The following is a 22,620-nucleotide window of genomic DNA, read 5'->3' as shown; positions in this document are numbered from 1 at the left end:
AGAGGCTGGGAGAGGACAAATATCCCAAGTGCAAATAAGAGTGACATTTTTGAGGAACCGCAGCCTAGAGAGGAATGTCCTAGGAGAAAGCCATTTTGAAACCAGAACTTTGGAGCAGATGGCAGCCACGTGCCTTCCCAGCTAACAGAGGTTTTCCAGACACCACTGGCCATCCTCCAGTGAAGGTACCTGATTGCTGATGTGTTACCTTGGACACTTTATGGCCTTAAGACTGTAACTGTGTAACCAAATAAACCCCTTTTTATAAAAGCCAATCCATCTCTGGTGTTTTGCATTCTGGCAGCATTAGCAAACTAGAACACCAGGGAACATTTCCTAGAAGCCAAGTAAAGAAACTGTTTCAAAGAGGAGAGTGATCAAATGTGTCAAATGTTGCTAAGTAAAATGAGGACAGAGAATTGATTCTTGCCCCTCTTTTATGTCAGACCCACAGCTGCAAGCATGGAATATGCAGAGTTAGAGTTAACTGTGGTAGAAGAGGTTTAGCCAGAGTATAGCAAAACGAGAGAGGAAAAAGGGGATTAAAAGTATATGAGAGGGGGTCTGTCTGCTGCTGTGCTACGTGTCCCTGGCATCTTAGCTGGCAGTGGAGCAGGCAATCATGGATCAAGTAATACAGTTTGTTGAGCCAAGTTGGCAGTTTGTGAAGGACTCAATTCAGCTGGTTAAAAGAGGTACCAAACCTGATAGAAAAGAATTCCAGAAGATTGCCATGGCAAGAGCAACAGGATTTGCTGTTATGGGATTCATTTGCTTCTTTGTGAAATTGATCCATATGCCTATAAATAACATTATGGTTGGTGGCTGAATACCTTTTTAGAAGAATCTGTTGTTCATCTTAGGGACTGGTAGACAAGCGAGGGTTTGAGAAGCTCCTGGAGTGAAACTCTGCCTATGTATTTTGTGTTTTTGTTTCATTTTTTTCTTCCAAGATGTTTCTTATTTCTAAAAATAATTTCAAAATAAACTTCTCTTTTTTATCACATACGCACAAAAAAAAAGTATATGAGAGGCAGGAGGGGCAAGATGGCAGCATAGAGTGGTGTGGAATTTAGTTAGTCCCCAGGAGCAACTAATAAACAACCAGGAACAACTAGTAAATAATCTGGAACAACTTCTGGGGGACAACTGTGACTGTCCACACATCGTATGCCAACGTGGATTGGGTGGAATGGCTGAGATCACAGCATAAAATCTGTAAGTAAAAACTGTGGACATGCACCAGGAGCACTCACCCCCATGGTGGGCTGAGCTGCAGGACCTCACTGTGGGAGAAAGCAGCATTCTTGGAGCAAATGAATATAGCTCAGCCCAGCTCCAACTGGGGTTTTAATCAACAAATGTGGACTGCTGAATGCAAGCTACAAACGTAGACAAACCCCAGTTGAGAGGAGGTGAGGCTGAAAGGAAAAAAATTAATTAAAAACAAACAAAAAAAAAAAAAAAGAAGGAAAAATACAGAGGCTTTTAGAGACTGACCTTAGAGAGCCAGAAAAGACCTGTATCCCAGGAAAGGGAGCCCAGAAGACCGGGTGCTCTATCTGACTGATGGGCGAAACTGTGGGGCCATGGACTGACTCTGAAAGGGGGCTTTCTTTCCTTTTTTCTCTTTCTCAACTTGAGTAGCCCAGTGGAGGTAGCCCCAGCCATTTTCAGTTTGCAGCACTCTGACCCAGACAGGGTACAGATGACAAAGTCAGAGAGACAAAGGAGCTCTTCAAATGCATAAGATAGGGGGTGTATCTTGCCTAAGAGGAAGGAGGTGGGGCCCAGCTCTAGGGCTGACCCGCCCTTCAGAACTCAGACCCCAGGGCCTGAGAGAAAACAATTAAAAACAGAAACAAACTAAGCTAAGAAATAAAGGAGCCACACCTCCTTACACCAGTGGGGAGCAACAGGCTGACAGGCACCACCTGCTGGGCAGGTTAGGAAAAGCACAGCAGCTAGAGGCCTCACAGGAAAGTCTGTCAATCTTCTAAGACACACCTTCAGGGAAACTTGACTCTGAATATTGTAGCCCCACTATGAGACCTGAACCCAGTCTGGTCTAGGAAAATCTGATTGGAGCAACCAAGGTAACCAGAAGCCTAGACAACAGAAAACTACAAATTACATTAGGAAAAAACAAAGATATGGCCCACTCAAAGGAACAAACTTACACCTCAATTAAGATAGAGTTGAGATATTGTTTCACTTTAATGAAACAATCAATTAAAGATTTTCAAAGAAATATGCTAAATCATATTTAAAAATGAGTCAACGAATTCAGGGAAGATATGGCAAAAGAGATGAAGGATATAAAGAAAACACTGGGTGAACATAAGGTAGAAACTGAAAATTTGAAAAAACAACTGACAGAATCTATGAAAATGAAAGGCACAACACAAGAGATGAAAAACACAATGGAGGGAGGTGGGGCAAGATGGCAGAATGGTGAGCTGTATGTTTTAGTTACTCCTCCAGGAAAGTAGGTAGAAAGCCAGGAACTGCGTGGACTGGACACCACAGAGCAATCTGACTTTGGGCATACTTCATACAACACTCATGAAAACGTGGAACTGCTGAGATCAGCGAAATCTGTAAGTTTTTGTGGCCAGGGGACCCGCGCCCCTCCCTGCCCGGCTCAGTCCCATGGGAGGAGGGGCTGTCAGCTCCAGGAAGGAGAAGGGAGAACTGCAGTGGCAGCCATTATCGGAAACTCATTCTGCTGATCCAAACTCCAACCATAGATAGACGGAGACCAGACACCAGAGAATCTGAGAGCAGACAGCCCAGCAGAGAGGAGACAGGCATAGAAAAAAAACAACACGAAAAACTCCAAAATAAAAGCGGAGGATTTTTGGAGTTCTGGTGAACATAGAAAGGGGAAGGGCAGAGCTCAGGCCCGAGCTCAGGCCCTGAGGCACATATGCAAATCCCAAAGAACAGCTGATCTCTCTGCCCTGTGGACCTTTCCTTAATGGCCCTGGTTGCTTTGTCTCTTAGCATTTCAATAACCCATTAGATCTCTGAGGAGGGCCCTTTTTTTTTTTTTTTTAAATCCTTTTTTCTTTTTCTAAAACAATTACTCTAAGAAGCCCAATACAGAAAGCTTCAAAGACTTGCAATTTGGGCAGGTCAAGTCAAGAGCAGAACTAAGAGAGCTCTGAGACAAAACGCAATAATCCAGTGGCTGAGAAAATTCACTAAACAACACAACTTCCCAAGAAAAGGGGGGTGTCTGCTCACAGCCATCATCCTGGTGGACAGGAAACACTCCTGCCCATCGCCAGCCCCATAGCCCAGAACTGCCCCAGACAACCCAGTGTGACGGAAGTGCTTCAAATAACAGGCACACACCACAAAACTGGGCGTGGACATTAGCCTTCCCTGCAACCTCAGCTGATTGTCCCAGAGTTGGGAAGGTAGAGCAGTGTGAATTAACAAAGCCCCATTCAGCCATCATTTCAGCAGACTGGGAGCCTCCCTACACAGACCAGCAGCCCAGAACTGCCCTGGGGGGACGGCACTCACCTGTGACATAGCACAGTCATCCCTCAACAGAGGACCCGGGGTGCACGGCCTGGAAGAGGGGCCCACTTGCAAGTCTCAGGAGCCATACGCCAATACCAAGGACTTGTGAGTCAGTGGCAGAGACAAACTGTGGCAGGACTGAACTGAAGGATTAGACTATTGCAGCAGCTTTAAAACTCTAGGATCACCAGGGAGATTTGATTGTTAGAGCCACTCTCCCCCTCCCTGACTGCCCAGAAACACGCCCCATATACAGGGTAGGCAACACCAACTACACACGCAGCCTTGGTACACCAATTGGACCCCGCAAGACTCACTCCCCCACACACCAAAAAGGCTAAGCAGGGGAGAACTGGCTTGTGGAGAACAGGTGGCTCGTGGACGCCACCTGCTGGTTAGTTAGAGAAAGTGTACTCCACGAAGCTGTAGATCTGATAAATTAGAGATAAGGACTTCAATTGGTCTACAAATCCTAAAAGAACCATATCAAGTTCAGCAAATGCCACGAGGCCAAAAACAACAGAAAATTATAAAGCATATGAAAAAAACAGACGATATGGATAACCCAAGCCCAAGCACCCAAATCAAAAGACCAGAAGAGACACAGCACCTAGAGCAGCTACTCAAAGAACTAAAGATGAACAATGAGACCATAGTACGGGAGACAAAGGAAATCAAGAAGACCCTAGAAGAGCATAAAGAAGACATTGCAAGACTAAATAAAAAAATGGATGATCTTATGGAAATTAAAGAAACTGTTGACCAAATTAAAAAGATTCTGGACACTCATAGTACAAGACTAGAGGAAGTTGAACAACGAATCAGTGACCTCGAAGATGACAGAATGGAAAATGAAAGCATAAAAGAAAGAATGGGGAAAAAAATTGAAAAAATCGAAATGGACCTCAGGGATATGATAGATGATATGAAACGTCCAAATATAAGACTCATTGGTGTCCCAGAAGGGGAAGAAAAGGGTAAAGGTCTAGGAAGAGTATTCAAAGAAATTGTTGGGGAAAACTTCCCAAATCTTCTAAACAACATAAATACACAAATCATAAATGCTCAGCGAACCCCAAATAGAATAAATCCAAATAAACCCACTCCGAGACATATACTGATCACACTGTCAAACACAGAAGAGAAGGAGCAAGTTCTGAAAGCAGCAAGAGAAAAGCAATTCACCACATACAAAGGAAACAGCATAAGACTAAGTAGTGACTACTCAGCAGCCACCATGGAGGCGAGAAGGCAGTGGTATGATATATTTAAAATTCTGAGTGAGAAAAATTTCCAGCCAAGAATACTTTATCCAGCAAAGCTCTCCTTCAAATTTGAGGGAGAGCTTAAATTTTTCACAGACAAACAAATGCTGAGAGAATTTGCTAACAAGAGACCTGCCCTACTGGAGATACTAAAGGGAGCCCTACAGACAGAGAAACAAAGAAAGGACAGAGAGACTTGGAGAAAGGTTCAGTACTAAAGAGATTCGGTATGGGTACAATAAAGGATATTAATAGACAGAGGGGAAAAATATGACAAACATAAACCAAAGGATAAGATGGCTGATTCAAGAAATGCCTTCACGGTTATAACATTGAATGTAAATGGATTAAACTCCCCAATTAAAAGATATAGATTCGCAGAATGGATCAAAAAAAAATGAACCATCAATATGTTGCATACAAGAGACTCATCTTAGACACAGGGACACAAAGAAACTGAAAGTGAAAGGATGGAAAAAATATTTCATGCAAGCTACAGCCAAAAGAAAGCAGGTGTAGCAATATTAATCTCAGATAAAATAGACTTTAAATGCAGGGATGTTTTGAGAGACAAAGAAGGCCACTACATACTAATAAAAGGGGCAATTCAACAAGAAGAAATAACAATCGTAAATGTCTATGCACCCAATCAAGGTGCCACAAAATACATGAGAGAAACACTGGCAAAACTAAAGGAAGCGATTGATGTTTCCACAATAATTGTGGGAGACTTCAACACATCTCTCTCTCCTATAGATAGATCAACCAGACAGAAGACCAATAAGGAAATTGAAAACCTAAACAATCTGATAAATGAATTAGATTTAACAGACATATACAGGACATTACATCCCAAATCACCAGGATACACATACTTTTCTAGTGCTCATGGAACTTTCTCCAGAATAGATCATATGCTGGGACATAAAATAAGCCTCAATAAATTTAAAAAGATTGAAATTATTCAAAGCACATTCTATGACCACAATGGAATACAATTAGAAGTCAATAACCATCAGAGACTTAGAAAATTCACAAACACCTGGAGGTTAAACAACACACTCCTAAACAATCAGTGGGTTAAAGAAGAAATAGCAAGAGAAATTGCTAAATATATAGAGACGAATGAAAATGAGAACACAACATACCAAAACCTATGGGATGCAGCAAAAGCAGTGCTAAGGGGGAAATTTATAGCACTAAACGCATATATTAAAAAGGAAGAAAGAGCCAAAATCAAAGAACTAATGGATCAACTGAAGAAGCTAGAAAATGAACAGCAAACCAATCCTAAACCAAGTACAAGAAAAGAAATAACAAGGATTAAAGCAGAAATAAATGACATAGAGAACAAAAAAACAATAGAGAGGATAAATATCACCAAAAGTTGGTTCTTTGAGAAGATCTACCAGATTGACAAGCCCCTAGCTAGACTGACAAAATCAAAAAGAGAGAAGACCCATATAAACAAAATAATGAATGAAAAAGGTGACATAACTGCAGATCCTGAAGAACTTAAAAAAATTATAAGAGGATATTATGAACAACTGTATGGCAACAAACTGGATAATGTAGAGGAAATGGACAATTTCCTGGAAACATATGAACAACCTAGACTGACCAGAGAAGAAATAGAAGACCTCAACCAACCCATCACAAGCAAAGAGATCCAATCAGTCACCAAAAATCTTCCCACAAATAAATGCCCAGGGCCAGATGGCCTCACAGGGGAATTCTACCAAACTTTCCAGAAAGAACTGACACCAATCTTACTCAAACTCTTTCAAAACATTGAAGAAAATGGAACACTACCTAACTCATTTTATGAAGCTAACATCAATCTAATACCAAAACCAGGCAAAGATGCTACGAAAAAGGAAAACTACCAGCCAATCTCCCTAATGAATATAGATGCAAAAATCCTCAACAAAATACTTGCAAATCGAATCCAAAGACACATTAAAAAAATCATACACCATGACCAAGTGGGGTTCATTCCAGGCATGCAAGGATGGTTCAACATAAGAAAAACAATCAATGTATTACAACACATTAAAAACTCGAAAGGGAAAAATCAATTGATCATCTCAATAGATGCTGAAAAAGCATTTGACAAAATCCAACATCCCTTTTTGATAAAAACACTTCAAAAGGTAGGAATTGAAGGAAACTTCCTCAACATGATAAAGAGCATATATGAAAAACCCACAGCCAGCATAGTACTCAACGGTGAGAGACTGAAAGCCTTCCCTCTAAGATCAGGAACAAGACAAGGATGCCCGCTGTCACCACTGTTATTCAACATTGTGCTGGAAGTGCTAGCCAGGGCAATCCGGCAAGACAAAGAAATAAAAGGCATCCAAATTGGAAAAGAAGAAGTAAAACTGTCATTGTTTGCAGATGATATGATCTTATATCTAGAAAACCCTGAGAAATCGACGATACAGCTACTAGAGCTAATAAACAAATTTAGCAAAGTAGCGGGATACAAGGTTAATCCACATAAGTCAGTAATGTTTCTATATGCTAGAAATGAACAAACTGAAGAGACACTCAAGAAGAAGATACCATTTTCAATAGCAACTAAAAAAATCAAGTACCTAGGAATAAACTTAACCAAAGATGTAAAAGACCTATACAAAGAAAACTACATAACTCTACTAAAAGAAATAGAAGGGGACCTTAAAAGATGGAAAAATATTCCATGTTCATGGATAGGAAGGCTAAATGTCATTAAGATGTCAATTCTACCCAAAGTCATCTACAGATTCAATGCAATCCCAATCAAAATTCCAACAACCTACTTTGCAGACTTGGAAAAGCTAGTTATCAAATTTATTTGGAAAGGGAAGATGCCTCGAATTGCTAAAGACACTCTAAAAAAGAGAAACGAAGTGGGAGGACTTACACTCCCTGACTTTGAAGCTTATTATAAAGCCACAGTTGCCAAAACAGCATGGTACTGGCACAAAGATAGACATATAGATCAATGGAATCGAATTGAGAATTCAGAGATAGACCCTCAGATCTATGGCCAACTGATCTTTGATAAGGCCCCCAAAGTCACTGAACTGAGTCATAATGGTGTTTTCAACAAATGGGGCTGGGAGAGTTGGATATCCATATCCAAAAGAATGAAAGAGGACCCCTACCTCACCCCCTACACAAAAATTAACTCAAAATGGACCAAAGATCTCAATATAAAAGAAAGTACCATAAAACTCCTAGAAGATAATGTAGGAAAACATCTTCAAGACCTTGTATTAGGTGGCCACTTCCTAGACTTTACACCCAAAGCACAAGCAACAAAAGAGAAAATAGATAAATGGGAACTCCTCAAGCTTAGAAGTTTCTGCACCTCAAAGGAATTTCTCAAAAAGGTAAAGAGGCAGCCAACTCAATGGGAAAAAATTTTTGGAAACCATGTATCTGACAAAAGACTGATATCTTGCATATACAAAGAAATCCTACAACTCAATGACAATAGTACAGACAGCCCAATTATAAAATGGGCAAAAGATATGAAAAGATAGTTCTCTGAAGAGGAAATACAAATGGCCAAGAAACACATGAAAAAATGTTCAGCTTCACTAGCTATTAGAGAGATGCATATTAAGACCACAATGAGATACCATGTAACACCGGTTAGAATGGCTGCCATTAAACAAACAGGAAACTACAAATGCTGGAGGGGATGTGGAGAAATTGGAACTCTTATTCATTGTTGGTGGGACTGTATAATGGTTCAGCCACTCTGGAAGTCAGTCTGGCAGTTCCTTAGAAAACTAGATATAGAGTTACCATTCGATCCAGCGATTGCACTTCTCGGTGTATACCCGGAAGATCGGAAAGCAGTGACACGAACAGATATCTGCACGCCAATGTTCATAGCAGCATTATTCACAATTGCCAAGAGATGGAAACAACCCAAATGTCCTTCAACAGATGAGTGGATAAATAAAATGTGGTATATACACACGATGGAATACTAGGCAGCAGTAAGAAGGAACGATCTCGTGAAACATATGACAACATGGATGAACCTTGAAGACATAATGCTGAGTGAAATAAGCCAGGCACAAAAAGAGAAATATTATATGCTACCACTAATGTGAACTTTGAAAAATGTAAAACAAATGGTTTATAATGTAGAATGTAGGGGAACTAGCAATAGAGAGCAATTAAGGAAGGGGGAACAATAATCCAAGAAGAACAGATAAGCTATTTAACGTTCTGGGGATGCCCAGGAATGACTATGGTCTGTTAATTTCTGATGGATATAGTAGGAGCAAGTTCACAGAAATGTTGCTATATTAGGTAACTTTCTTGGGGTAAAGTAGGAACATGTTGGAAGTTAAGCAGTTATCTTAGGTTAGTTGTCTTTTTCTTACTCCCTTGTTATGGTCTCTTCGAAATGTTCTTTTATTGTATGTTTGTTTTCTTTTTAACTTTTTTTTCATACAGGTGATTTAAAAAAGAAGGGAAAGTTAAAAAAAAAAAAAAAGAAGGAAAACAAGGAAAAAAAGATGTAGTGCCCCTTGAGGAGCCTGTGGAGAATGCAGGGGTATTCGACTACCCCACCTCCATGGTTGCTAACATGACCACAGACATAGGGGACTCGTGGTTTGATGGGTTGAGCCCTCTACCACTGGTTTTACCCTTGGGAAGATGGTTGCTGCAAAGGAGAGGCTAGGCCTCCCTATGGTTGTGCCTAAGAGCCTCCTCCCGAATGCCTCTTTGTTGCTCAGATGTGGCCCTGTCTCTCTAGCTAAGCCAACTTGAAAGGTGAAATCACTGCCCTCCCCCCTACGTGGGATCAGACACCCAGGGGAGTGAATCTCCATGGCAACGTGGAATATGACTTCCGGGGAGGAATGTAGACCTGGCATCATGGGACGGAGAACATCTTCTTGACCAAAAGGGGGATGTGAAAGGAAATGAAATAAGCTTCAGTGGCAGAGAGATTCCAAAAGGAGCCGAGAGGTCACTCTGGTGCGCACTCTTATGCACACTTTAGACAACCCTTTTTAGGTTCTAAAGAATTGGAGTAGCTGGTGGTGGATACCTGAAACTATCAAACTACAACCCAGAACCCATGAATCTCGAAGACAGTTTTATAAAAATGTAGCTTATGAGGGGTGACAATGGGATTGGGAAAGCCATAAGGACCACACTCCACTTTGTCTAGTTTATGGATGGATGAGTAGAAAAATAGGGGAAGGAAACAAACAGACAAAGGTACCCAGTGTTCTTTTTTACTTCAATTACTCTTTTTCACTCTAATTATTATTCTTGTTATTTTTGTGTGTGTGCTAATGAAGGTGTCAGGGATTGATTTGGGTGATGAATGTACCACTATGTAATGGTACTGTAAACAATTGAAAGTACGATTTGTTTTGTATGACTGCGTGGTATGTGAATATATCTCAATAAAATGAAGATTAAAAAAAAAACACAATGGAGAAATACATCAGCAGAGTTCAAGAGGTAGAAGAAAACACTCAGGAACTGGAAAACAAGACACCTGAAATCCTACACACAAAAGAAAAGATAGGAAAAAGAATGGGAAAATATGAGCAATGTCTCCGGGAATTCAATGACAACATGAAGCACATGAATGTACGTGTCATGGGTGTCCCAGAAGGAGAAGAGAAGGAAAAAGGGGCAGAAGCAATAATAAAGGAAATAATCAATGAAAATTTCCCATCTCTTATGAAAGACAAAAAATTATAGGTGCCAGAAGCGCAGCATACCCCAAACAGAAGAGATCTGAATAGGCCTATGCCAAGGCACTTAATAATCAGATTATCAAAAGTCAAAAATAAAGAGAGAATCCTGAAAGCAGCAAGAGAAAAGGAATCCATCACATACAAAGGAAGCCTGATAAGACTATGTGCGGATTTCTCAGCAGAAACCATGGAGGCAAGAAGGAAGTGGTATGATATATTTACGAAACTGAAAGAGAAAAACTGTCAACCAAGAATCCTATATCCGGCAAAACTGTCCTTCAAATATGAGGGAGAGTTTAAAATATTCTCTGACAAACAGACAATGGGAGAGTTTGTGAACAAGATACCTGCTCTACAGGAAATACTAAAGGGAGCACTACAGACAGATAGGAAAAGACAGGAGTGAGAGATTTGGAACACAATTTTGGGTGATGGTAGCACAACAATGTAAGTACACTGAACAAAGATGACTGTGAGTATGGTTGAAAGAGGAAGGTTAGGAGCATGTGGGACACCAGAAGGAAAGAGGGAAGATAAAAACTGGGACTGTATAACTCAGTGAAACCTAGAGTGCTCAACAATTGTGATAAAATGTACGAATATGTTTTTACATAGGGGAGAACAAATGAATGTCACCCTTTCAAGGTGTTAAAAATGGGGTGGTATTGGGGAAAAAATACAATCAATGCAAAGTAGAGAGTATAGTTAACAGAAACATTGTATTATGCTTCCTTTAAAGTAACAAAGGCAATATACCAAAGCTGAATGCCCATAGAGGGGGATATAAGGGAGGGGTATGGGACTCTTGGCATTCATGATGTTGTCTGACTCTTTTATTCCACTTTAGTTTAATTCTGTCTTTCGTCTTGTTGCATTTTAGCTGTCATTTTTTTCTTTCTTTTTCTTTTGTCTCTCTACCTTCTTTGACTCTTCTTCCTTCTTTGTAGAAGAAATGGAGATGCCCTTATATAGATAGTGGTGATGACGGTGAATGCAGAAATACATGATTATACAGGGAACCATTGATTGTTTTCTTAGGATGGAATGTATGGTGAGTGAACAAAACCATCTTAAAAACAAAACAAAACAACAACAACAAAAAATAATGAAAACACAGGGTGATGAAGAAACCTTTAGGGCACTATATTAAGTGAAATGAGTCAGACACAAAAGGACAAATATTGTATGGTCTCACTGATATGAACTAATTATAATATATAAACACATAGACATGAAATATAGGTTACCAGGATATAGAATGGGGCTAAAGAATGGGGAGCAATTGCTTATTATGAGCAGAATGTTTATAGGTTCAACTTAAGTGTTTGGAAATGGACAGAGGTGATGGTAGCATGTTATTGTGAGAATAACTAACAGTGCTGAATGGTGTGTGAATGTGGTGGAAAGGGGAAGCTTAGAGTCACATATGTCACCAGAAGGAAAGTTGGAGGTTAAAAGATGGGATTGCATAAAATGGTGATCTTGTGGTAGACAATGTCCGTGATTAACTGTACAAATATTGGAAATCTCTTTCATGAACCAGAACAAATGTATGACATTATGACTAGAAGTTAATAATAGAGGGGTATATAGGCAAAAAATATATACCTATTGCAAACTATGTACTATAATTAGTAATATTTTAACATTCTTTCATCAACAGTAACAAATGTACTATGCCAATACTATGAGTCAGTAATGGAGGAGTTGGTTAGGGGTATGGGGAGAGTTGAGTTTTCTTTTTTGTTTTTATTTCTTTTCTGGAATAATGGATGCCCAGCTGTATGATGGTACCGTGGGCAATTGGTTGTGCATTTTGGATGATTGTATAGTATGTGAACAATCTCAATAAAATTGAATTTAAAAAAGTATATGAGATGGAGTAATAGAGTGATAGGCAATGGAATTTTGGCAGCATAGACAGAAGTGAGGATGTGGTGACATGAGAGACAGTGAACAGTCATAAGGTCAATGAATCATTGGTTCTGATGGGGGCCAAAGAATTGTTGGGTTGAAATACTAAGGGAAAGAGCTAGAAAGATAGACGGTGTTCATGAGAAAGTGAGATGTTTGAAACTGGGATTATAGGGGAGGGGGCAGTTACTGGTAATGACAAGATCTAGTTCCTGGTAATGACAAGACTGTGGACATGAATGGCTAAGGCAGGTGGAGGACCAGATCATTAGAAAAGAGAAAGTCATAGAATTTAGAGGCCAAGATTTGGGAGCTGGGGATGTGGGAGAGAAAAGTGCCTCCACTGCAGAGGGCTATAGGTGAAACATGTTCTGGGGAAGAGAATCAAAGCTACAATGGAAAGGAAATATTCAAAGAAGTTGAAGACAAGGAATTTGCTGATAACTGTGACTTAAAAACATGCAAAACAATGTTGTGTATCACTTACAGATATACACGAAAGAGGGAAGCCTGGAGCTCCATGAACTACCTTCCTAGGTTTCACATCACCACTGGTAGATGGGAACAGATGCCTCGAAAACCCAGTCTTGCCACCATTATTACTCCCATCATGCGCTTTTCCCCTGTTTACATCAATAAGCTCAGGGAGCCCAGGACTCCGAGGCCATCCTCATATGGCTCCGGACATCCCCTTTTCTGTCCTGTCTCCCACCCTTACCCAAGTATGGAAGGGTATGGGGAGTTGGATTTGTATATATAAATATATAAAGGGCATCATACAAACACAACTTGATTTTTTACTCAATTTTATTTTTTAACTTTATGTTGATATAATTTCACACTTACAAAAAAGTTGCAAGAACAGTACAAAGAACTTCCATTACCTAAATTCACCGATTTTCACATTTTTGCCTTATTTTAGCTTTACCATTTGCATTCTCTCTTTTTCTCTCTCCCCACTCACCCTCCATACTTTCTTTTTTCCTGAACCATTTGAGAATAGTTTGCATATAATTTTAAGACATTCTTCTTTTTCCATAAATACTTTAGTCTGTATTTCCTAGGAATAAGGGCTATCTCTTTTTAACCATAATGCATTTATCACAACCAGGAAATTTAACATTAATATAATATTTTTATCTAATCCATAGCCCATAGTCAAATTTCACCATGTATCCCAATAATGTTCTTTATAGCTTTTTTTTCTGGTCCAATATTTAATATAAAATTAAATATTACATTTAGTTGTCATGTCTTTTTAATCTGGAACAGTTCCTTTTTTTTCTGACGTTTCTTCATTATTAAATTTAGGTTGCAATTTGGGGGAAATTTTCACACAAATGATATTGTATTATCAGAAGGCAGAAGGCGCATGATGATGGTGTTTCCCATTGTGGGTACTGTTGATGTTGATTACTTGGTATTGCTAGATTTCTACACTGTAATGTTACTATTTTAACTTCTTTGTAATTAATAAGTATCTATTGGACAAATACTTAAGACCGTGAATATCTCACTCCTAATCAAACTTTCACCCATCAGTTTCAGAATCCCTTGAGGATTGCTGGCTGAATGAAGGTTAAAAATGGCAATTTTCTGATGCCACCATTCCTTTCACGTTTTTTAGTTGGAATTCTACTGTAAGGAAGAGCTTTCTCTTCTTCCCCATTTGTTTTTTCATTTTATTCACATTATTTTTGAGAATTATGCTTGTAGATTCATGTTGCCCTAATTCATCAGAAAACTGATCTGATTGGAGTAAAAAGAAAAGAGAGAGGTGAAAGAAAGATAAGAGGACAGAACACAGGCCACAGAGTTCCTTGCTCTGATGAAGCTGAGGTGTGAGGAGAGAAGCACCCTTCATGATAGCACTTAGGTCCTTGTGTGCCACGGGACTGCCCAGGGTGGGTGGGGCTGAAAGGGACACCTTAAGGAAGTTTGTGAATCTTTCTCCCAGAAGATCTAGCTGCTGTCTCCCAGGCCTTCCCTTTGCCTCTGTCTCTGACCTCACTTTCCCCAGGCAGTATCTTCTATGAAAAGCCTGGCTTGATGTCATCTTTTTCTGAATACCCTTCATATGGAGGCAGGGTGACCTTGTAATAGTGCACTGACCTGAAATGCAGGACTCCTGGGTCCATGCTCTGGTTCTGCCACTAATGTGCTGGGCATCCTTGGGGAAGTTTCCTTCCCTTTCTGGGCCTCAGGCATGCCATCCAGAAGTAAAGGGGTTAGGCCAGAGATATCTCTGTGATCCCTTCTGACTTTGCATAGTCCTTAGATCATTTCTGTGAAGAGTAGTGTAGAAGATGGGTTGGTTTGTGTATGGGGTGTGGGTGTCTCTGGGAGTATGGATGTTTCAGAGTGTGAGGCCCTACCTACCCCTGGAAGCATTTCCCATTCAGTGACTTCACTTCAGTTTAACCAGCTTCTCTCAAGCACTCAAGTACTACTCAGTGCATGTGATTTTTCATTTTCTTCTCAATATTTTAGCAACTCAGCCACCTGAATTGTCCACTTGACCTATGCCAGGTGCTATGTGGGGCTCTGTTGGAGTTGGGGTGGATCAAACGCAGAGAGCACCAGTTTAGCAGGAGAGACGAAAAGATACCTTACAAGACAGGCAACGACAGTGCTGAGTGTTCTGGGGCTGGAGCTCTTTCAAGAGCTATGAAAGCACCGTAGGGAGAGAGATTGTATTTGATTATGGCATCAGGAGAGGCTTCATGGAGGGGATGGAGGTAGCGAAGGGAGAACTTTGAGGTTGAAAGTGCAGCCTGATTTAAGATTCAGAAATGGGAAGTCACCCAGTTTATCCATTGAAGGAAGAAATCCTAGTTGGTGCCTTAGCTGAGTCACATGAAGATAGAGTGGAGAGAAGCCTGGAAATGTAGACTTAAGTCTTTAATAACATGCTTGAAAATTAAATTAGTAAAACAATTCCATTTATAATAGCATAAAAAATAAAATAATAAAAAAGAGAAGTATAAGACACATATTGAAAACTACAAAACATTGTTGAAAGAAATTAAAGAAGACCTAAATAAATGGAAAGACATCTGTATTCATGGATTGGAATATTAATATTAATATTGTTGAAATGTGAATACTCCCCAAATTGATCTACAGATCCAAAACATTCCCTATCAAAATCCCAGCTGCCTCTTTTGCAGAAGTTGATGTTAATCCTAAAATTCATATAGAAATGGAAGTGACCCAGAATAGCCAAAACAATCTTGATAAAGAAAAAATTTGGAGGACTTAACACCTTCCAATATCAAAACTTTCTGCAAAGCTATAGTAATCAAAACTGTGTGGTATTGGCATAAGGATAGACATAGAGACCAATGGAATAGAATTGAGAGTCTAGAAATGAACCCATATATTTAGGGTCACCTGATTTTCAACAAAGGTGTCATGACAATTCAATGGGGAAAAATAGTCTTCTCGACAAATGGTGCTAGGACAAATGGATAGCCTCATGCTAAAGAATGAAGTCAGACCCCTGCCTCATAACATATAAAAAAATTAACTCAATGTGGACCAAAGACCTAAATGCAAGAGTTGAAATTATAAAACTCTGAGAATAACATACCAAGAAATCTGAACTTTGTAATATGTGCAGTGGGAGGGAAAGGCTTTTATTTTTAAGGCATTTTATTGAGATATATTTACCCACCATATAATCCATCTAAAGTGTACAATCAGTGGATTTTAGTATGTTCACAGAATTGTGCATTCATCACCATAATAAATTTTAGAACATTTTCATTACTCAAAAAAGAAATGTCCCATACCCCTCAGCAGTCATAACTCAATCCCTCTATCCTTCCCTTTCCCTTTATAACCTCTAATCTATTTCTGTCTCCATAGATTTATTTATATTTACATTATATAAATGGAATAATACACTATGTAGTACTTTGTATTTCGTTTCTTTCACTTAGCATAATGTCTTTTTAGATAATAATTATTTTTTCATTAGAGAAGTTTTAGGTTTACAGACAAGTCATGTAAAAGCTACAATATTCCCATACACCCCCCTATTGTTGACACTTTACATTAGTGTGGTGTTTTTGTTGCAATTGATGAGAGAATATTAAAATAGTACTATTAACTATAGTCCATAGTTTACTTAGGTGTATTTTCCCCCATATACCATCCTATTAACACCCTGTATTAGTGTCATACATTTGTTATAATTCATGAAAGGATGCTCTTTTATTTGTACTATTAACCTCACTCCATCATCCACAACAAAGTTCACTTTATGCAGTCCCATGTTTTATCTTCTAACATTCACTCTAGTAACATACACGACTCAAAACTTCCCCTTTCAACCACATTCACATACATATTTCAGTGTTGTTAATTATACTCACAATAATATGCTACCATCACCACCACCCTGTTCCAAACCTTTACAATCAACCTAAATAGAAATTCTGCAAAAATTAAGCATCAGCTCCCCATTCTCTACCCCCAGTCTATCCTGTGGTAACCTATATTCTAGATTCTAACTCTATGAGTTTGCCTATTATAATTAGTTCATATCAATGAGATCATATATTTGTCCTTTTGTGCCTGGCTTTTTTCAGCTCAGCATAATGTCCTTAAGATTCATCCATTTTGTTTCATGCATCAGGACTTCATTCCTTTTACAGCTAAATAATATTCCACTGTATGTATATACCACATTTTGTTTATCCATTCATCAGTTGATGGACACTTGGGTTGCTTCCATTTTTTGGCAATTGTGAATAATGCTGATGTTTATACATTGGTGTGCAAGTATCTGTTTGAGTCATTGCTTTCAATTCTTTGGGTATATACCTAGTAGCGGGATTGCCAGGTCATAAGGTAATTCTATATTTATCTTCCTGAGGAACTGTCAAACCAAGGATGAGTGAGTGTTCCTATTTCTCCACATCTTCTCCAACACTTATAATTTTCTGTATTTTTAGTAGCCATTCTAGCAGGTGTGAAATGATATTTATTGTGGTTTTGATTTGCATTTCCCTAATAGCTAGTGATGTTGAGCATCTTTTTATGTACTTTTTAGCCACTTGTATATACTCTTTAGAGAAATGGCTATTCAAATCTTTTGCCCATTTTAAAATTTAGTTGTTTGCCTTTTTGTTGTTGAGTTGTAGGATTTCTTTATAAACTCTGGATATTAAGCCCTTATTAGTTATGTGTTTTCCAAATATTTTCTCCCATTGAGTAGGTTGCCTTTTCTGTTTCATGACCAAGTCCTTTGATGCACAATTTTGAGACGGTCCCATTTATCTATTTTTTTTTCTTTTGTTGCTTGTGCTTTGGGTGTGAAGTCTAAGAAACCATTGCCTAACATAAGATCCTGAGGATGCTTCCCTACATTTTCTTCTAGAAATTTTATAGTCCTGACTCATATGTTTAGGTCTTTGATCCATTTTGAGTTAATTTTTGTATATGATGTCAGATATGGGTTCCTCTTTCATTCTTTTGCATGTAGATATCCAGTACTCTCAGCACCATTTGTTGAAGAGACTGTTCTTTTCCAATTGGGTGGACTTGGCAGCTTTGTCAAACGTCAATTGGGCATAAGTGTGAGGGTCTATATCTGAACTCTCAATTTGATTCCATTGATTTATATGTCTGTCCTTATGCCAGTACCATGCTGTTTTGATCACTGTAACTTTGTAATATGCTTTAAAGTCAGGAAGTGTGAGTCCTCCAACTTCGTTGTACTTTTTTCAAGATATTTTTGGCTATTTGAGGCCCCTTACCTTTCCATGTAAATTTGATAATTGGCTTTTCTTATTTCTGCAAAATAGGCTGTTGGAATTTTGATTGGGATTGCATTGAATTTGTAAATAATTTTGGGTAGGATTGACAGTTTAATGATATTTAGTCTTCCAATCCATGAAGATGGCATGTCCTTACATTTATTTAGGTGCTTTTATTTCTTTTAACAATGTTTTGTAGTTTTATGTGTATGAGCCCTTTATATCCTTGGTTAAATTTATTCTTAGATATTTGATTCTTTTAGTTGCTATTGTAAATGGATTTTTTTAAATTTCCTTTTCATTTTTCTCATTACTGATATATAGAAATACCATTGATTTTTATATGTTGAACTTGCACCCCACCACTTTGCTGCATTCATTTTTTACCTCTAATAGCTTCGTTGTGGTTTTTTCGGAACACTCTATATATAGGATCATGTCATCTGCAAATGGTGAAAGTTTTACTTCTTCCTTTGGAAGCCTTTTATTTCTTTTTCTTGCCTTACTGCTCTGGCTAGAACTTCCAGTACAATGTTGAATAACAGTAATGATAGTGGGCATCCTTGTCTTGTTCCAGATCTTAGAGGGAAAGCTTTCAGTCTTTCACCATTGAGTATGATGTTAGCTGTGGGGTTTTTCATATATGCACTCTATCATGCTAAGGATGTTTCCTTCTATTCCTATTTTTCTAAGTGCTTTAATCAAGAAATGATGCTGGAGTTTGTCAAATGCCTTTTCTATGTCAGTTGAGATGATCATGTGGTTTTTCCCCTGTTCATTTTGTTGATATGATATATTACATTAATTGATTTTCTTATGTTGAACCACCCTTGCATACCTGGAATAAAACCCCCTTGACCATGGTTTGTAATTCTTTTGATGTGCTGTTGGATTCGATTTGCAAGTATTTTGTTGATAATGTTTGCGTTTTTATACATAAGAGAAATTGGTCTGTAATTTTCTTTTCTTGTATCTTTTTCTGGCTTTGGTATTAGGGTTATGTTGGCCTCATAGACTGAGTTAGGTGGTGTCTTCTTCTCTTCAATTTTTTGGAGGAGTTTGAATGGGACTGTTATAAATTCTTCTTGGAATGGATTGGTAGAATTCACCCGTGAAACCATATGGTCCTTGGATTATCTTTGTTGGATTATCTGTGATTCAGTCTCTTTGCTTGTAATTGGTCTGTTGAGGTCTTCTATTTCTTCTCAAGTCAGTGTAGGTTGTTCTGCGTTTCTAGAAATGTGTCCATTTCATCTAGGTTATATAATTTGTTTGCATACAGTTGTTCATAGTATCCTCTTATGATCCTTTTTATTTCTGCGAGAGCAAGAGCAATGTCCCTCCCCCACCTTCATTTCTGATTTTATTTATTTGTGTCTTCTCTTTTTTTCTTTGTCAGTCTAGCTAAAGGTTTGTCAATTTTATTGATCTTTTCAAAGAACCAACTTTTGGTTTTGTTACTTCTCTCTAATTGTTTTTTATTCTCAATTTCATTTGTTTTTGCTCTAATCTTTGTTTTGTTCTTTACTTCTGCTTAATTTGGGTTTAGTTTGCTGTTCTTTCTCTAGTTCCTCCAGGTGGGCAGTTAGGTCTTTGACTGTAGTTCTTTCTTCTTTTTTAATGAAAGTATTTAGGGCTATATATTTCCCTCTAGCACTGCCTTTGCTGCATCCCATAAGTTTTGATATACTGTGTTCTAATTTTCTTCTATCTCAAGATATTTACTGATTTCCCTTGCAATTTCTTCTTTGACCCCCTGATTATTTGAGAGAGTTATTTAACTTCCATATATTTGTGGATTTTCCAGTTCCCTACCTATTAATTGATTTCCAGCTTCATTTCATTAAGGTCAGAGAAGATGCTTTATCTGATTTTAGTCTTTCTAAATTTATTGAGACTTATTTTGTGACCCAGCATGTGGTCTATCCTGAAGAATGTTCCATGAGCACTTGAGAGGAATATATATCCTGCTGTTTGGGGGTGCAATGTTCAGTATATGTCTGTTAGGTATAGTTCACTTGTCATATTCTAGTTCTCTGTTTCCTTATTGATCTTCCGAACAGATGTTCTATCTATTGGTGAGAGTGGTATATTGAACTCTCCAACTATTATTGTAGATGTGTCTGTTTCTCCCTTCAGTTTTGCCAATGTTTGCCTTGTGTATTTTGGGCTCCATAGTTAAGTGCATGAATATTTATATTGTTATTTCTTCTTGGTGGATTGTGCCTTTTATTAACATACAGTGTCCTTCTTTGTCTCTTATAATAGCTTTTGACTTAAAGTCTATTTTGTTCAATATTAGTATAGATATCCCAGCTTTTTTTTGTTTACTATTTGCATGAGTATCTTTTTCTCTCCTTTCACTTTCAGCCCATTTCTGTCTTTGGGTCTAAGGTGAGTCTCTTGAAAACAACATACGGTTGCATCAGACTATTTCATCTGTTCTGCCAATCTGTGTCTTTTGACTTGATAGTTTAATCTATTAACATTCAGTGGTATTACTGTAAAGGCCAGTACATCAACCATTTTGTCCTTTGGTTTTTTTTTGTTTGTTTGTTTGTTTGTTTAATTCATTTTTATTGCGATATATTCACATACCATGCAGTCATACAAAGCATACATTCAGTTGTTCACAATACCATTATATAGTTGTGCATTCATCACCAAAATTAATTTTTGAACATTTGCATTACCACACACACACAAATAATAAGAATAAAAGTTAAAGTGAAAAGGAACAATTAAAGTAAAAAAGAACACTGGGTGCCTTTTTTTTTTTTTTTGCCCCCATTTTTCTATTCATTCATCCATACACTGGACAAAGGGAAGTATGATCCATATGGCTTTCCCAATTACATTGTCACCCCTCATAAGCTACATTTTTATACAATTGTCTTCAAGATTCAAGGGTTCTGGGTTGTAGTTTGATAGTTTCAGGGATTTACTGCTAGCTATTCCAATTCATTAGAACCTAAAAAGGGTTGTCTATATTGTGCGTAAGAGTGCCCACCCGAGTGACCTCTCGGCTCCTTTTGGAATCTCTCAGCCACTGAAACTTATTTCATTTCTTTTCACATCCCCCTTTTGGTCAAGAAGATGTCCTCCATCCCACGATGCCGGGTCTAGATTCCTCCCTGAGAGCCATATTCCACGTTGCCAGGGAGATTCACTCCCCTGGGTGTCAGATCCCACATAGTGGGGAGGGCAGTGATTTCACCTGCCAAATTGGCTTAGCTAGAGAGAGAGGGCCACATCTGAGCAACAAAGAGGTATTCGGGAGGAGGCTCTTAGGCACAGTTTTTTTTTTTATCTTCATTTTATTGAGATATATTCACATACCACGCAGTCATACAAAACAAATCATACATTCGATTGTTCACAGTACCATTACATAGTTGTGCATTCATCACCTAAATCAATCCCTGATACCTTCATTAGCACACACCCAAAAATAACAAGAATAATAATTAAAGTGAATAGTTTGCAGATGATATGATCTTATATCTAGAAAACCCTGAGAAATAGACGATACAGCTACTAGAGCTAATAAACAAATTTAACAAAGTAGCGGGATACAAGGTTAATGCACATAAGTCAGTAATGTTTCTATATGCTAGAAATGAACAAACTGAAGAAACACTCAAGAAAAAGATACCATTTTCAATAGCAACTAAAAAAATCAAGTACCTAGGAATAAACTTAACCAAAGATGTAAAAGACCTATACAAAGAAAACTACATAACTCTACTAAAAGAAATAGAAGGGGACCTTAAAAGATGGAAAAATATTCCATGTTCATGGATAGGAAGGCTAAATGTCATTAAGATGTCAATTCTACCCAAACTCATCTACAGATTCAATGCAATCCCAATCAAAATTCCAACAACCTACTTTGCAGACTTGGAAAAGCTAGTTATCAAATTTATTTGGAAAGGGAAGATGCCTCGAATTGCTAAAGACACTCTAAAACAGAAAAACCAAGTGGGAGGACTTACACTCCCTGACTTTGAAGCTTATTATAAAGCTACAGTTGCCAAAACAGCATGGTACTGGCACAAAGATAGACATATAGATCAACGGAATCAAATTGAGAATTCGGAGATAGACCCTCAGATCTATGGCCGACTGATCTTTGATAAGGCCCCCAAAGTCACTGAACTGAGTCATAATGTTCTTTTCAACAAATGGGGCTGGGAGAGTTGGATATCCATATCCAAAAGAATGAAAGAGGACCCCTACCTCACCCCCTACACAAAAATTAACTCAAAATGGACAAAGATCTCAATATAAAAGAAAGTACCATAAAACTCCTAGAAGATAATGTAGGAAAACATCTTCAAGACCTTGTATTAGGCGGCCACTTCCTAGACTTTACACCCAAAGCACAAGCAACAAAAGAGAAAATAGATAAAT

The 22,620-nt window shown here is 38.3% G+C and overlaps 2 protein-coding genes across 2 annotated transcripts in view; both read left to right on the top strand.

The window, feature by feature from the left end:
* MEI1 (meiotic double-stranded break formation protein 1) overlaps positions 1 to 22,620 on the top strand; it is a 122,015-nt gene that overhangs the window by 57,119 nt on the left and 42,276 nt on the right. The window lies entirely within an intron of this gene.
* Positions 589 to 829, top strand: LOC119541906 (protein transport protein Sec61 subunit gamma-like). Its single transcript, XM_037846258.1, has one exon. The coding sequence runs from the start codon at positions 623 to 625 to the stop codon at positions 827 to 829; it is 207 nt and encodes a 68-aa protein (XP_037702186.1). The 5' UTR covers positions 589 to 622.

The sequence above is a fragment of the Choloepus didactylus genome, chromosome 8, assembly GCF_015220235.1.
Source record: "Choloepus didactylus isolate mChoDid1 chromosome 8, mChoDid1.pri, whole genome shotgun sequence".
NCBI lineage: Eukaryota > Metazoa > Chordata > Mammalia > Pilosa > Megalonychidae > Choloepus > Choloepus didactylus.
This window is presented reverse-complemented; position numbering and strand designations above follow the sequence as displayed.